We start from the raw sequence: 17,899 nt of genomic DNA on the forward strand, positions 1-17,899 counted from the left end.
ACTTCAGAACATAGAACTCCAGAAGGCCCTTGGTAAGAGCTGCCCACTTGGAGAGTAATAGATGGATGCATGACTCTAGACTCATTTATTTTTTACCCCCCTAAAATTGCAGAAATAAATAAAAATTATTTATCCCCTAATGATTCTGAGTGTCCATGTGCTTACAAATTAGTCTTTCCATTTGTCCAGTGCTCCGTCTTTCTTTCTTCTTTGTTCACTTCTGTTAAACTCTCTTCCTTATGGCAGACACGGATGACATTACTGCTTCTGCCGGACACAGTGGCTGCTTCCACTGGGTACCACTTCCTTTATCACATAGTGGTAGGGAGTGTTCTGAGAGACATTTTCTTGGAGACAGCAAGGCATAATTCCTCACACTCTGATATTTTAGTCATTTTCTCCAAAACATTTTTCTTCAGGGTTTTTTTCCCTGAATCTAATAAGCTTTCTCCTGGGACACAGGCTAAGGCCATAGGAGTAATGGATACCCCCAAAAAAGAAAAACTAATCTGAGTAATTATGACTACTCTCAGTATCACTTCCCAATTTTCATGATTTTTGTTTATGCCTAATTTATAAATGCCATGATTTTGGCATATATCTATTCATTCACGAAAGCACAGAAATGTGTGTGAGGTGGTTTTTTTCCTTTTTATTCAATTTTAATGGTCTTTACTTTTTTTAAAAGATTTATTTATGTATTTATTCATGAGAGACACACAGAGAGAGCGAGGCAGAACAGAGGCAGAGGGAGAAGCAGGCTCTATGCAGGGAGCCCGGTGGGGGACGCAGTCCTGAGACTACAGGATCACGCTCTGAGCTAAAGGCAGATGTTCAACCACTGAGCCACCCAGGCATCCCTGGACTTTACTTTTTAGAAAAGAAAAGCATTAGAATGCTTTAAAGTTTATAGAAAAATTATGCAAAAAGTTCCCTCCCCATCTTCTCTCGCACAGAGTATCCTCTATTATTAAGATCCTACACCAGTGTATTAATTTGTTACAATTGATAAGCCCATATCAATACATTATTATTAACTAAGGCCCATAGTTAGATCCACTAGAGTTCACTATTTGCCTTCTATAGTTCTACAGGCTTAACAAAGTCTGTGTTCTTTTAAAATAATTGAACTTTTTAGCTGAAAAAGATATTAACATGGATGTGTTTCAAATCTGGGACCCTGGCATCATGACCTGAGCCGAAGGCAGACACTTAACTGACTGAACCACCCAGTACCTCCACCTGGGTGATTTTAATCATTTTGAAAATTAATGTCAGTTTTGTGAAAAGTGTATGAGCTCTATAACACACATCTACCCTCATTGTTCTAACCTGGAGAGTGGTAATGACTACAAAGAGTCTTTGCAGAAGATGAAGAGGGACAATCAACATGTTTATTCCTACCTCAAGAGTCACTTTGCCCCCTAGGATGACAGGTCTCCTTGTGCCTGCTGCTATGTATTCTCTATGTCCATTCCTCTAGATAAAAATTGGCTGGGACCCCCACTAAGGAATTGATTTATCGGGGGTGGCTTTGTCTCATTATTAGCGTAGCAGCGAAATTGGGTCTTTGAGCTATGTTAGATAGCAAATAAGGATTTGTTGAGACTCAGTAGCCAAGAGTGAAGTGCATGCATCTAATTAAAGTGTGGCCTGTGCTATCTATATTTATACCCAATGAAGAGACAGACCTGTGGGTTTAGCAGAGAAGGAACTCCAAACAGTTCTAATAAAAAGCTAAGTATGTAGACAAGGCAGGTTCCTGGTATTTTATTTCTTTCCAAAATCAAACATAGCATAAACAATATTTTGCACTTTTTTGTCTTTGCATTAAACATTTCTAAAATCAGCGGGAAATATTAAAAGTGTAATTATTTCTCATATGGCTTTCCTTGGTGGTAGTTAACTCAAAGAAAAAGAGTCCACCGTGATTAGAATTATTAAGGAAATCATTAATAAGTTAGACCTCAAAACCCATTTCCAAACTGAGAACAAATTAAAAATTATTGGCAGTTAGGTAAAACATTATTTGTAACTCTTGTGACATTTCAATCTTTTTTGCCATGGTGTAAAATGATGTGTGTTCCCAAATCACATCCTACATATGTTTCTTGGTAACTGAAAACCTCGTATACTATTCCAATGTATAAATTAGTGCTTTATTTTCAGATAATAGGATATAAACCCTTTAAAGTTATTTTCTGATTAATCTAAGTTTAAAAAAATATTCATCTTATTCCAATGGAAATTTTGAATTAAGTTAAGTATATCAGAACAATTAAAATTCTATTAAATAACATCTTATATTAGTTTTATCAAAATTTGTTTATATTGAATGCATATATCATTTTAACTTGAATAATTTGAGATATTCATTCTCCTTTTAGAAGAATTACACAGCTTTTCAGAGTTAGGTTAAAAATTAAAAATTCAGAATGAGATAGTTATTTACATTTCTAATTATCTAATATTTTCTATCAGTAAAACCATGAAAATAAAAGGCAAATGAGCCTCTTTTTTAGAACCCATAAATCTCAAACATGAAAGCAGAAATAATTTAAAAGAAAACCTCTGGAATCCTCTATCTATGCATTTGGCTTTGCCTAGTAATGAGTTATTTTATTTTGAAAGTCTTATTAGATGGAAATTTCAATTCTACTAATAGAGTCTCATTTCCAACTATCTTGATTATAGACTCAAGATGCATTTTTTTCTACTATAGCTAGATCTTATGTCCTTTTATTTCTAGTGAGCATAAATAGAGCACTGTTATATTTTGAAGACTGGGATAAGTCAACATGCCCTTTCCTAATAATTTTTATATGGTCTTTTAATAAACTCCACAGAAATGACATCCTCCTAGCAATAAATTTAGAGACAAAGTTATTTGTATATTCTTTCTCAAAAAAGTTTCCATCTCAATGTATTTCATATAGTTGGTACTCAGATTTTGATATGATCAGTTTACCTGTTAATAAAATAGATCGATAGATGATGATGATAGATAGATGATAGATAGATAGATAGATAGATAGATAGATAGATAGATAGATAGATGATAGATAGGTGATAGATGATAGATAGATGACAATCAATTTAATGTGTCTAGGGTTCAGTGGTAAGGTGAACAATAACAGAATCAATCTTAATATCAACAGTGGTAATGGATCTAGGTTTCCTTGAAAAAAAAAAAAAGGTACATCAGGGACTTTTGGTATCTCCAGAGTATAAGTCATAGACTACAAAACGCAATTCACATCAAAAACAAAAAGAAACACCTACTACAATGAACAAGGAACCCTCATTTTCAAATAATCTCTGTCCCTCCAGGCATGGGTATCCACTTCAACTTCCAACTGGGTGTGGTAGAAGGAGCTTGAGGTGCAGACAGCCGTGCATTAGGACCCTCTGTGTATGGAAGCTCTAAGGGGCAAGATGGATCTCAACAAGACACTGACCAGTACTGACACAGGTAGTAAGCACCGGGAGTAAACAGGGAGATGAGTGTCAAATGTGAAGCAATAGTATTTGATGGCACAAAATAACACCTCATTTGTCTTAATTGTCAGCTCTGTGCTAGGAGTTTCATATACATTACTACCATTTGATCTTTATACAGGTAATTAATAATTTGTTTTTACAGATGAATAAGAGAGGGACAGAACAAGTAAGCTCATTTGTCTGAAATTACAATGTTAATAAATGGTCCAGCTAGGACTTGTGTACAATTGTCTGTGAGTGGGAAAGCCCTCACATGTGGGAAAGCCCTCTCAACTGGGTGCCCTGCTACCTTCCCACCGCCTCACATGCCAAGCAACACTTGGCACTCGTGCTAGTCTTTCTTAATGAGGAAACTTTGGAAGATTCTCCCCTTCAGCAATCTTCTTTATCCCTTGCATGGTACAAGTGCAGCCCAGAATGGACTTATTTTATGTCCACTCTAGTAACATGAGAAACACACAGACACAGATGCTTCAGCAATCTAATTCGAGGCATTAGGCTAAACAATTCCTTAACAGTTCTATTGGGTACCCATAGCAGATACCGTGGGATTCCCCCCTCTACATAGAGTAAGCCTTGTAACTCTGACACAGAAGGTGCAGCTATATTGTGAAAGGCAGCCTAAGAGTGAAGCTAATCAGGGACCAATACAAAATTTCTAGCGATGTCAATGAGTAATGTAGATGAATTAGAGGAAAGTTCCTTGCACCCACAACATACTGTCAGACCTCCTCAATTTGTTTCTGGGTTTGGAACTCTGTGTGAATCACCGATTCGGAATTCTGATCAACGTGGGACATCAGCATGCTGTTTGAAAACCATCGACATCCTCTAAGCTTGTTGTGCCTTTTCCTGCCCATTTAAGTACATTCTTAAACATTTAATTAAGATCTCAGCCCCACTGAGGTACAAGTCAGTCTAGTTGCTTAGGTAATTAGCAATGAAGACAAAAGCATCTAATCACTGTTGGGAAGTGGAAGACTGGAATTTAAGAATGTTAGTGCCCATAATTCAAAGCTGATGATGTTAAGCCTCTTGAAAAAATAAGTGTATCATGAAGAGCCACATATGATTTGCATTACAATCCTAAATTCCTTTTCTTTGAAGCAGAACGAACAGCACTAGGAAGTGGCATTACTAGCACAAGCTAATCTTTCATGCCACACTAATCTGTCTAATCAAAACCAGAGCACAGCTCGGGTCAGCATGCTGTCTGTCTGCCTCCGAGGGGCCAACTGCAAGCACAACTCCATCTAACAGCACGTGCTTTTGAAAGAGAATGCACTTATTTTTGCTTTCCGTACAATTGAGTTTAAAATCAACTTACGTTTTTGAGAAAAGACTAAAGTTAAACATATCTTTGCTTACATGGCTATCTTTAACACTTGTGACCGTGACCGAATCTGCCGTGCTCTGTGCTGTTCTCTCGTTTTTCTAAAACCTGTTCTAAAACACTGATTTTTCTGTACATATTTGCAGTACACTCAAGGCTTGAAACACATATTTTATAGGATGCTCGCCACAGAGTGGCAACACAGTAACCCAAGTAAGATTTTGGAGAAGAACAAGACAAGTGATGAATACTAACAAACTGGATCAGTTAGTCCAAGCATGCAAGACTGAGAACCCTCCTGCATCACTGCTTGTGGAACTGTGGTTTCTCACGGACACTTCACAGGTGCCTTGTTGAGGACTGAAATACACAAACGTATCAGAATAGTTTTCCCTAAAAAGCTTTTAACAGAGGAGCAATGTATTCAAATGCAATCCTTGAGCATAAACTTTTAGACATAATTTCTCCTCTATCCCTTCTTATGTGAGCCACTACGGAAATTCACGGAAGGCTCTATAAATCTTATTGAATCAACCATGACAAATGTTTTCCAAATTCCTAACGCGGTCCTATTCTTTTAGTACCACATTTTATGTCTTCTAACCATCCCCATCGGAAGCCCTTCCACTTTCCAGCTTCTCCCAAAGTGTGGTTTATAGGCCACACACAATGGAACCATTTGGGCCTGATTGTTAAAATCCGAATTCCTGGGCCCACCTAAACTGACTGAATCAGAACATATGAAGCTGGGCCTTCAGATCTGCATATTTATCGACACCCAAAAATACATACATGCATACATACATACAGACACAACAACACAGGAACACAAAATTGATGACCTTTCTGCCCAGTGCTAATTCAGGATGCCTTGAGATTAAACTCCTTTAAATTTTGTCTCTTTCTCTTTCTCTTTTCTCTTTTCTCTTTCTTCTTCTTTCTCTTTCTCTTTCTCTCTATCTTTCATACACACACACTTTCTATGCTCTTCCAGTTGACTCTGCTACTGGGTAAGACTTTGCAAACAAAAATTCTATTATGTATAAGATTTTATTCATTTTTTTCAGATTTTATTTATTTGAGAGAGAGAGAGCACAAGAAGGGGGAGCGGCAGAGGGGGAGGAAGAAGCAGACCCCCTGCTGAGCAGGGAGCCCAACATGGGGCTCCAATCCCAGACTTTGGGATCATGACCTGAACTGAATGCAGATGTTTAATGAATTGAGCCCCCAGGCGCCTCATATTATTTATATGCTTTTAAACATTTGCAAGGAGTTAGAGGTGTATTTTACCTAGAGATATATTTAGTGGACATTGAGGGTGGCTTATTATGTTTTCTCCAGTTCTTCTATTAATCCCTGCCAGTCAAAGTATTTTTTTGAATTACATTTTGTCCTGGATACTTACTACTCACAGACCTGTTTCTAATATGAAACACACATGCGGGCAGCAATGAAGAGATCATCTGAAAATCTGATTAGCACACTGGACCAATGTCACGTCTACCTAAGGAGTAAGTTGAACAGTGTTTAGCAACGCAGTAGATCCCTATTTGCCCATGGGGAAAATAATGATATTAAGAAAAAGCAAAGAAAACTCACCACTTCTTCATGTCTGCATTTTCTCACATTGATTCCATTTATCTGCAGTGAAAAGAAAATTATGGTTTCATGTGGCATACTGTGAATTGAATTTATGTTTTGGTTGCACATAGAAAATAAGAGTAAAATGTATACCTGTAGAATTGCGTCTCCTATAAAAAGCAGTCCTGAAAGTTCCGCTGTGAAGGAAGAAAGGCAATGATTATGCATTGACTATTTTCTTCATACAGATGAAAGGGTTTTATAATTAGGTAAAATAAAAATTGATACAAGGGAAATATTAAATGTTTTATACAGATAGCATCTTAAAAGATCCACAAGTAATAGGAATGCAAAAGCAATTGTATGATTCTGCCCAAATATTGGAACACCTATTTCCATTTAATCATATCACTTCAAATCTTAGTTGCCCAAAAGTTGTTACTCTTCTTGATGGACGACAAAAGTTTCTCATGTACTTATAATATTAAAGTATCTGTGAGAAAGTTTCTATCCAGACATTAATCCATCAGCTATGAGATCAACTCTGAGCTTCTTTTTAAACATTAGATTATCTTACTGATTTCAGTCATTGAAACAGTTGTTTTACATCTTTGGATGAAATATCATGGCAGATTAAGTTAAACTGCATATAAGAAATGAAAAAAAATGTGTGTTTCAGGAACTGCCTTATTTGTTATCATTAAATTTGTCTATATGTTTGCTTGTTTAATGAAACAATTAATTAGCTATGCAGTCCCTAATTTATACATAGTCACATGCTCTCATCTTTCATCTATGCTTTCCTGTGAGAGAAACGTTTCTCTGGAGTAATAAATGGACGGACTCAGCAATCTGACTTGGCCACTTACTCTCTGGTCATGGGGATCCTGGAGCTGGTCAATCACATACTAATTCTTATTGACCAATTCTCCAGTAAGAACGGCTTACAAAGGAATAGTTACCATGTAATTCTCTTAACACTTTACCTCTTTGCTCCTTGGAGATTTTTGAAATGACAACTGGAATATTATGTTCTGCTCCCCCCTAAAAAGAGAAAATCATATATTGTGCTTTTTAATTGCAAAAAATAAAAATACAGCTTTTAATTAGGAAACAATATATGCCATGAATAACATGTTAATGGACACCAGCTAGAATTTAAATAAACTCATGGGATTTCTCCACTCAGCAGATAGGGCTCCCAAAAAACTTATCTACCAGGGATCCTTGGGTGGCTCAGTGGTTTAGCATCTGCCTTCAGCCCAGGGCATGATCCTGGAGTCCCAGGATTGAGTCTCGCATCAGGCTCCCTGCATGGAGCCTGCTTCTCCCTCTGCCTGTGTCTCTGCCTCTCTCTCTCTATCTCTCTGTGTCTTTCATGAATTAAAAAAAAAAAAAAAAAAGTATCTACCAGTTTAGAATTTCACTGTGTATCTAGTAATTAATAACAGTTGATTTTGAGAGTTTTTGTTTTCATATAAAGATTGGAAATACCTTAAATAGGCATTCTTTTCAATGTGTAGCATGCTGTCCATTGTAGAAATTCTTATTTAGAGTTCCAAATACCAGATAATTATGTATTTCCATTAACTAGCTAAGTTGTTCTATGGTGGTGACCAAGCACAGACCCTTTGATATGCTAAGTGAACTTTACTTGCACAAAAAAATCAGAGTGTGCATGTGCATGATGGAAAAGGAATCATCCACAAATCTTTAATTAAAATTAGATTCCTTTGTATGAAAGCACATACAACATAATCAACAGAATAAAATAAACTGACAAAAACATTGTAGTAATTCTTAATCTAATTGACCAAATGAGATATGAAAAAATGAAAAGTAAGGGAAACATATGGAAGGAAATAAAATAAATCGCTGAAATAAGTGCATAAAAATTATCTTTTGATATTGCAGAGTTGAGAGGTTTGAGAAAACAATAATTGAAAAATCAAATAAATGCATTAAAGAATAAAACATCTGGGTGCCTGGGTGGCTCAGTCTGTTGTGTTTACCTTTAGCTGAAGTCAGGATCCTGGGATCCTGTAATGGAGCTCTGCATTTGGCTCCCTGCTCAGGGGGGAGTCTGCTTCTCCCTGTTCCTCTGCACCCCTCGCTCCATGATCTTCACTCTCTCTTTCTCACTCTTTCCCTCACATGAATAAAATCTTTCAAAAATTATTAAAAATAAAAATAAAAAGAATAAAATGTCATGCACAAAAGAAGTATAGCACTATTAACATAGGACAGTTGAAAAGACAATCTAATATTCCACTGGGTTTTTCTATCTTCATAACAAAAGTTATTTTAGAACTGTATTTTTTCCATGAATATCAATTTTTAACAGTGAATTGTCACTATATTTAAATATAAGGTGATCAATAGTTTTTGAGAAAAGTAGTAATATTCAAATTTTTCTTGGCAAATAGTCCTTTGCACTTCTAGAATATTAGAGACATGATAAATAAAATATTGAAAACTATCTTAGATTGAAATTCAAACACACTGCTACCAACAAAATATTCATCCACCTACCCTCACTAGCTCTGTGGTCTCTGGCCTTAGCCACATGGCTTCTAATTCTGCTTTGCCTTTCGGTCAGCATGTTCATAGCAAGCACAAATTCTAAAATGACTTCTCATCTCATCAAAAGATAGTAATTTGTGACTGATAGGATCATTGAAATGAGTGCTTTTTTAGCACACAATAGACACAAGTCAGCTATTATTCTAAATAGTCTGCTGATTAAGATTTCTGAATAAAATAATATGGCATTAGGGTAGTAAATAATCTTAGCACTAATCCATTCTAAGACTTAATATTTACTACTTAGAGTTTTAAGTTCCCAATTCTCTTTTTCTGTTCTATTCTTTCTTTACCATTATACTCATCAGCTGCCAATCTACTCTTATCTCTACTCATTTCTTATATTTATTATTTGCTTTCATTCTCCTTCCACCACTCGTATCTAGAATGCAAGTCCCAATACCGCATTAAAGTTTTTCGGTAGTTTGTTTCATATGTTGGTGTAAACTCAGTGAATGGAATAATGTGTTTCTTTTTTTATATTTGAAATGTTTGTTGATGAATGAGTGAATAGAATAAATGAAGTCAAAAGCTTTCTCAGGCCTAAGATAGCCCCATTCTTTAAAACACATTGCAGAATGAGGGGTACCTGGGTGGCTCAGTCAGTTAAGTATCTGCCTTTGGCTCAGGTCATGATCTCAGGGTCCTGGGATGAAGCCTCACATTGGGCTCCCTGCTCAGCAGGGAGCTTGTTTCTCCCTCTCCCTCTTCCTCTCCCTCTGCCCCTCTCTCTGCTCATGCTCTCTCTCTCTTTCAAATAAATAAATAAAATCTTAAAAAAAATTGCAAAACAATTTTAAGTAGAAGCTAAGAATGTATAGTGAAATTAAATGCCCATGGTTACAGTTAGTTTCTAGAGATATTTGGAAATTGAAAAGGATTTTAGGAATACATCTCCATTTCTTAGAAGAAAGAACTAGTTAACTGAGATGAATCATCCACCAATGAAGTTTTAGGTGGCATAAAAGGAAGAAACAAATTCATCCAGATATTATATGGTTCAGATATTTTGGGACAGAAAGTGGCATTGTTTATGTCACTCTTGTCTGTACAGCTGTCATCAGCTGTTTTCACTTTTCACAGTTTTCTCTCCTTTAACTACTCATCCAAAGATTTTCTTAGTGCTCAGACTTTTCATGCCAGTTACCATGGTACTACAGCGGGAAAACTCACCCTGGGATCTGTCTAGAGAAAAACACTGTTGAAATAACAATTTCTGAAGGCCAACTCAGTAACTCCTCCCTCAAGACCAGAGTGTTGGAACTATGTTTAAAGGACAGGATAAAACTAACCCCTATTTTTTCAACATTTTTTTTTTTTTGTATGTAAAATTTCTCCTGATATTTGAATGGTTTGAGTCCAAAGGTGGTTTTTTTATTTTGTTTTTTTTTTTTTTTGTTGTTGTTGTTTCGTTTTGTTTTTGTTTTTGTTTTGATTCGGATATTAGGGGCTTTGAAAGAATTCCTAAACTAACTGCAGAAAATTACTTTTCAGGAGACAAAATTGGAACTTAAACTTACAGTACCTTAATGTACTAGATGAATTGTGAGAGCAGTCCAGCTCTACTAAAGTTAATTAGATTTAGTTCTGGGCCTAAATGGGGAAATGTAAGGTTCTCCAGTCAAGAATCACATAATGCAACTCATCTTGCTTAAAACAGGTGATAGGCTTCCTATTACAGGTGGAAAAAAGCCCCAATCCTCAGCAGGCTGTCTGGTGACTTCAGCCTTCTCTCCATTTCATCCAGGAACCTTGTCACTCTGAGCACCACAGGGCAGCATTATACACTATTCCTTCTGCCTGGATGTTTTTTGTTTTTGTTTTTTTTTTTCTTTTACTGTTAACCTGGTAAACTCCTACTCAAACTCAGAATTTCAGCTAAAGGACCCCATTCATCAGTGTCTCCTTACTTGATATAAGTCACTTCTGTAACACTGGATCCAGGTTATTATTTACATTTATTTACATCACAATTTGATCAATGTCGACTTTCCCACTGGATTGTAAAGAGCAGGAGGTCGAGGCAGACCTTCCTTTACTGGCTTCGCCCCAACTCACCCTTAGACCAGACAGGGTGCAGACTTATGCTCCAGGTTTAGAGAATAAATGAATTAACTGAGCTTTGTTGTTCCAGTATAAAATCAAGACTAGGGAAAGTGAGGCAATATTCTATGGTGCATCCCAAAAATTATTAAAATAGTTACCATTCAATGCAAAATTAAGTTTAAAACTAGCCTTACAGGAACCAGGATATAACTTCCCATCTAATACATTTTGAGTAGGCCTCTATACAAAGAATTTACCAGTATAACTAAAATTCTGCCAGATCCAACCCAGAATGGTTTTAGAGCATTGGAAGTCTTAACCGAATAAATATTTTGGATCCAATATTGTCATTATTCTGGTTAATCAATTAATCAATCATATTCTAGCCTCTGGGGGGAAAAGATACATAGACCCCACCATTATATATCTATTTAGAACAAGGAAAATATTTGTAAACAGATAATAACAGCACAGTAATTAAGGTCAAGAGCCTAATGAACAAGCATGGAAGAAACACCTAAAATAATATGATCTGAAAGGACATGGGAAAATATGCTCTATTTGAGTGCCATGCCTACCTGCTAATATCACTTAGTTTGATTTTGGCAGAAATGTAATGGTATGTGTCCATATTGTCTCTGGTGGAAACAGAAGAATGAGAATCAAATGAAAAGAACAAGGAAGAGAATGAGAAGAAATGTATATAAATGTGGGCATACTTATATCACCCACTAATAAATTAAAAGATAGAAATTTATTATAGCTGTTATGAAGACATACATTTTTATTTGGTAAATTTGATACAATCAATACCAACTCCTTCATATTAAATTGCTTACTTGATCCTGGACTTACTGATCCATTTAGTTTAGTTTTGAATAAACCAGAATGTAGATAATTTAGAAAGGAAACATTATTTGTGTTCCCAAGTGTAGAGTTTAGAGATAATTTAGTTTGGTTTCTATAGCTACAGAGCATAGCTATTAAGAGTAAGGACTACATCATTTGCTTTATGTGAGGTTAGGCCCAGCTCTGCCAAGTACAGCAATGAGTAAATTACTCAACTTCTTAATACTTGACTGCACTGTCTCTAGAGGGATAGCAATGGTTACCTACTTTGCTGGATACTAAAGGGCAAATGTAACTGAATATAAAGCATTTAGCATCTGTCACTTAAAGAGCAGTTAATTAATATATACTTGCGATATTGTTTATAAGTGATAAGGTTTTAATAATAATTATAATTTCATTCTTGATTGCTGCAAAGTTAAAGCTTTCATATAAAAATCATTTTTGGGGATCCCTGGGTGGCGCAGCGGTTTGGCGCCTGCCTTTGGCCCAGGGTGCGATCCTGGAGACCCGGGATCGAATCCCACATCAGGCTCCCAGTGCATGGAGCCTGCTTCTCCCTCTGCCTATGTCTCTGCCTCTCTCTCTCTGTATGACTATCATAAATAAAAATTTAAAAAAAAAATCATTTTTGAGGGGATCCCTGGGTGGCTCAGCGGTTTTGTGCCTGCCTTTGGCCCAGGGCGCGATCCTGGAGTCCCGGAATCGAGTCCTGCATTGGGCTCCTGGCATGGAACCTGCTTCTCCCTCTGCCTCTCTCTCTCTCTCTCGCTCTCTATGTCTATCATAAATAAATAAAAGTAAATCTTTAAAAAAATCACTTTTGATTACAAATATTTCCTTAATGGACAGAGATGACATAGCCTTGTCTGTTGGAAAATAACTCCATAGAACCTTTTCCAGTAATAATAATTGGCACCCTTTCTCTAAAGGTGATTTGTTAACTGACAATGACCAGAGGTGTGATTTAATAATATGCAAATGTATAGTATTGTATTTTCAAAGATATGGAAGATAAATAAGATAGTGACTCACTTTAAGGTAATTATCCATATGGTGGATTTTCATAAGAATGAGGCAAAAATAGAAGAATATTGGGACCTATGATGCAAAACTTCAGTGATTATTGGGGAATGTAGGTGTAGGAGACCATTAACTTATTTTTTTGAAACAGTTAAGTATCAGGATAGTGCACACAAGAGGGATAAGCACTTGAACGAAAGATTCTATCAGAAAGCCAGAAGGCTGGTGAGGTGTGAGGGAAAGGGGGCAGGAACTGAAAAGCTGGGACAGAAAAGACCATAGGAATTTAGGAACTCTGGAAAACTAGACAAGGGTGCAGATTGGAATGTCCTGTAGAAACAGTGAGAATATACATTAGGTGGCCTGATGAATCTGAGACCGTCAAGGTGTAAAAATCAAACACAAATGGAGACCAGCCTTGAAAATTCTCTGATCAGACAAAACCACCGGAGTCATACAAACAAAGCTTCAGTTAGCTTATTTGGAAGGCTAGCCTGACCCAAGTCATTTCTTGTTTATGCCTCTAGAAATCATAAGAAAAACTTGAACTATTTCCAAGGTTGATATGAGGTAACCACTAAAAAATTCCTTATCATTTAAGAAAATTGTGATATTATAGCCAATCCCTGTGAGGAATAAACAGTCACTACCCTCCCACTATACACATTGCTTTATAACGATATACCCTGAGCCTCGTTCCATGTTTTGGTTTGACTGCTCTTGCTTTGCAAACTGTCTTTTTGGTCTCTTGACAACTAAGTTTTACTAATTACTACTTCGAGGATTCATTGTTTTTACTTCTTTAATTTTTGAAATTTTCATGAAAAGAAGCACTTTCAGTCTGGGGACAGAGAAGATTATGTGATTATAAGTGAAAAGGTTAGTGATCCTTTTGTTCAGTTTTTGGAGAATGATCTTTTGAAAATTTAAAAACATAAAGAAGAGGTTGACATTTTATTGAGTGCTAAAAACAAAAAGTGATATAAGGGAAAAAACACACAATGACTTCTGAAGAATGTTTAAATAGAGCAAGATTGAATAATTATAAAAGCCAGGGAGAATTGCAAAGAAGTGCCAAAAAAAAGATCAAAGTTATAGCAGATGCAATAAGTGTTCTAAAAAGTAACACAATGAAAAAAAAATAACACAACGGCAAAAATAGCTTGAATGAGCAAGGATTTCTGGAAGACAGCTCAGGAATGAGCACAATGCATAAAACCCTAGCAGTGGCTCATGACTAAGTTTCTGATCAGAAGGTATGGGCACCATTTCTATTTTGAGGTTCTGGAGTAGAGGCTTGTAGAGAAATGCCATTTAAGACAACATAGGGCAGGGCCAGCTATAAAGGTGTAGATGCCATGGCTCCAAATTTCATCTCATTGCACCCTGGTTCAGTTACCAATTTGCTCCTACTCGATTTACTCTGCAGTGAGAAAATAACTGTAACATGGACAACAAAGCAGAAACAAGCCAGGACCCAAGGATGCGAACACTCCTCAAAGGTTAAAAAGAATCTCTTTCAGTTTTAGGAGCTGAAGACAAATGTTTAGCACAGGTCTGTCAAGTGCCCACAGATCGTGGTTCTGCACTGTGGGGGTTTTTTGCTGTCATGTAGAATTAACATGGTTATATAGATAATTTTGGTCTCTACTTTTTCACAGTAAAACACTTTTGTTATTGGGCACCTGGGTGGCTTAGTTGGTTAAGTGACTGACTCTTGGTTTCTGCTCAGTCATGATCTCAGGGTGAGGAGATGAAGCCCAGGGTGGGGCTCTGCTTGAGCTTCTCTCTCTCTCTCCGCCCCTCTCCCCAATCATGCTCTCTCTCTTTCTTTAAAACAAATAAATAAATCTTTAAAAAAGCACTCATGAAAAAATGGAATTTTAGGAATCTAAAAAATTAATTTATGTCTGGAGATATATCTGATTTGTACATTAAATATCAATGTAATTGATGCCAAAGCTCTTTTTTTGGGTGACTGTGTTCCACATTGAGGGTCTAGTATCTTTGGATATGATTTAAAATAATTGTGACTTTTCAAAGAGAGTCTCAGACTTTATAAGAAGTGCTAGTAACGCAAACCAAAAATTTTCTTAAGATGAAAAAAACAAAACTATAATAAAAGGGGAAATAATGTTTGAAAAGAAAAGTTAAAATTGACATAAAGTATATTTTAAAAGATTTAAATCTAATACATTTATGCTTTTCTCTTCTTCCTTAGAATTTCAGGAAATTTAGAGATGGATACATTCCTTAATGTGCACTACCTCAGACATATGACCACCTCAACCTCTAAGCCACCTGTGACTAATACACACAATTTTGTCCCAGAACTTTTAACATTGTCTCAACAATAAGGTAGAGAAAATAAAAGGAGGTAAAGGCTCACTTTTATTTCACCACCTTTATAGGGGACTCTGCCTGGAGAGCGTTGGGGAACAAGAACACTTTACATGGACACGTGACATCAAGGGTTAAAGGACACTGGTAGCTTCAGGGATGTCACACTGCCCACAGTCCACAGCCACTGGGGCACATTAATACATCAATCATCAGACTACATGTCATATAAGAAGCCTCTCTGTGACATTGTTCACCAACTTTGTAGCACCGACTACCACATGGGAAAACCAAGGAGTTGCCACTATGCATGATGGTGACAGGGGCCTGAAAGGCCTGTGAGCCAAGATTTGTCAGGAGCACAGGGCATGGCCAATTGGCTTTGACTTGTAACAGCACATGCTGGAGTGTTTTAGTGTTATCTGACCAAAAAAAAAAAAAAAAAAAAAAAGACATTTTGTTACCCTTTAATTGGGTTTCTACAAATAATTTTTTAGAAGGTAAAATTGAAATAACATGACCATATGTTCTTAGTACAATGAGATTCAGGAGCACCTGTAAGAGTTTTACTATATTGTTTAATGCCTCTTTAATTGTCCAACATGCATTCTTCTTTCTGTTATCTCCAGTTGAGATATTCCAGGTTTAAGTCAATAATTCTCACTGCAAAATCTCCAGTGTGTGTGAGCACTGGTTACTTAACTGAAGCAAATAAGGATAAGATATATGATTATATATTTAGGTAAGTAATTATATTATTGTCACAAATTGTTCCAGCAATAAGTACACAAACAAATAAATACACAAGAAAAATAAATAAATAGTCAACATTAAAATATTAATTCTGCATAGGCTAAAACAATTTCTTAAACTGTTCACTATGTATATAGTATATATATACACACACATACATATAACACGATACATATATATAACATGACATATATATGTACACACATTAACAGAATCAAAGACAGTTTAAAAATTAAAAAGCAAATATCAGAGATAAGTACTGAGAAAAGCAAAGTGGAAAACCCTAAAAGGAAAATTTTCAAATGACTGGATAATATTCTAAGTAAAAGTATTAATTTTTGTATTTCTGGTTAGTATGTCATAAGAATTGTAAAATAATTGCCTTTTTTGGTCAGAATTCCTAATACATGGCACAGATTGCAATTCAAATACTGCTTCTTATGTTTAATATTATGAATGGAAACTACACAGTGATTTGATAAAAAAATATTTATTTTTGTGTAAGAGTTTTGTTTGGATTGGAGTAATGATAATATTAAATAGACATAATTCATTTGGCAAAATTCTTGATGTTTTAAAAACTGTCTAGGTTAAAATTGTGTCATCTTAGTAAAAATAAATTATATTGGATTATTGAGTTTAAATTATAAATGAAAATAGAAAAGATAGAAAAGAATATTTCCATTTTGCACAAAACTAATGTAGCTCCACCATCAGAAATAGAGTCAAAGGTGCTTGTGTGACTTAGTTAAGTGATGGACTCTTGGTTTTGGCTCTGGTCATGATCTCCAAATGTGTAGTAGTAAATGGAGTCCCATGTTGGGCTCCCTGCTTAGTGGGGTGGGAGTGTCTGCTTCTCTCCCCCCCCCCCACCATTCATTCACTGTCTGAAATAAATAAATAAATCTTTACAAAAGTAAGAGACAAAGAAAGAAGAAAGAGAGAAGAAAGAAAGAAAAAGAAAGCAAGAGAGAAAAAGAAAGCAAGAGAGAAAAAGAAAGAAAGAAGAAATAAAAAGAAAAAGAAAAAGAAAGAAAAAGAAAAAGAAAGAAATTGAATTAGGTCTGATAGGTGAAAGTGCTTATCTCAAATGAAACCAGCTCTCTAGATTGGGTTTTATTCACACTTAGCGTTTGTTGTCTCTTATGGACTTTTTACTATCTTCCATGGTATCTTTTTTTTTTTTTTTTTAAGATTTTATTTGTTTATTCATGAGAGACACACACAGAGAGAGAGAGAGAGAGAGAGGCAGAGACACAGGCGGAGGGAGAAGCAGGCTCCATGCAGGGAGCCTGATATGGGACCCGATCTGGGTCTCTAGGATCAGGCCCTGGGCGTGACATTAGCTGCTAAACCGCTGAGCCACCCAAATGTCCCTCTTCCGTGGTACCCTTAAAGCCTCCAAACAGTCCCAATAAATATCAGAGCAAAAACAAAACTCATTTCCACATTCTATAACTTGGTCTACAGATCTCCCTGGTTTTAGCTGATGATAGATAAAGGAAAGTTAAATATATGTTTTAAAACTAACATTTCATGTGGTAATATTCTCATCACTTAACAACACAATGCTATTCCACACTGGTATATTTTTCTGAGTCATTTTCATAATGTCAGCCAGAACTGGTAGTCAAAATTTAGAGTTCCACTTTCCAAGCATATATAAACTGAGCTGTGTTAAATTTCATGATATAATTTCATGATATACCTGAGATGTATGATTTTCATGATACACAGGCAAAATACCTAACCCAATGGTCAAGATAACGTTAAATTTCATTTACCTATGCAGAGATGTAGGTTTCTAAAGGGTTTCAAAGACATTGAGCTAACTTTTCCAATATTTATATAAGTTCTCATCCTTTTAAAATTTATTTTGTTTCAGTGATG

General features: G+C 36.0%; 1 protein-coding gene across 11 annotated transcripts in view; it reads right to left on the bottom strand.

The window, feature by feature from the left end:
- Positions 1-17,899, bottom strand: part of SNTG1 (syntrophin gamma 1) — a 794,914-nt gene that overhangs the window by 220,601 nt on the left and 556,414 nt on the right. For all 11 annotated transcript variants that reach the window (XR_011996669.1, XM_026011160.2, XM_072734765.1 and 8 more), the window contains 3 exons: positions 7,402-7,459; positions 6,569-6,612; positions 6,434-6,475 (listed from right to left, as the gene is read on the bottom strand). Coding sequence is in view for 10 of the 11 variants with exons in the window: in XM_026011160.2 (XP_025866945.1) it covers positions 6,434-6,475; positions 6,569-6,612; positions 7,402-7,459 (144 nt within the window). In the remaining variant the exon portion in view is untranslated. The remainder of the gene's footprint in view (positions 1-6,433; positions 6,476-6,568; positions 6,613-7,401; positions 7,460-17,899) is intronic.

Source organism: Vulpes vulpes, chromosome 13 (genome assembly GCF_048418805.1).
Source record: "Vulpes vulpes isolate BD-2025 chromosome 13, VulVul3, whole genome shotgun sequence".
Taxonomy (NCBI): Eukaryota; Metazoa; Chordata; class Mammalia; order Carnivora; family Canidae; genus Vulpes; species Vulpes vulpes.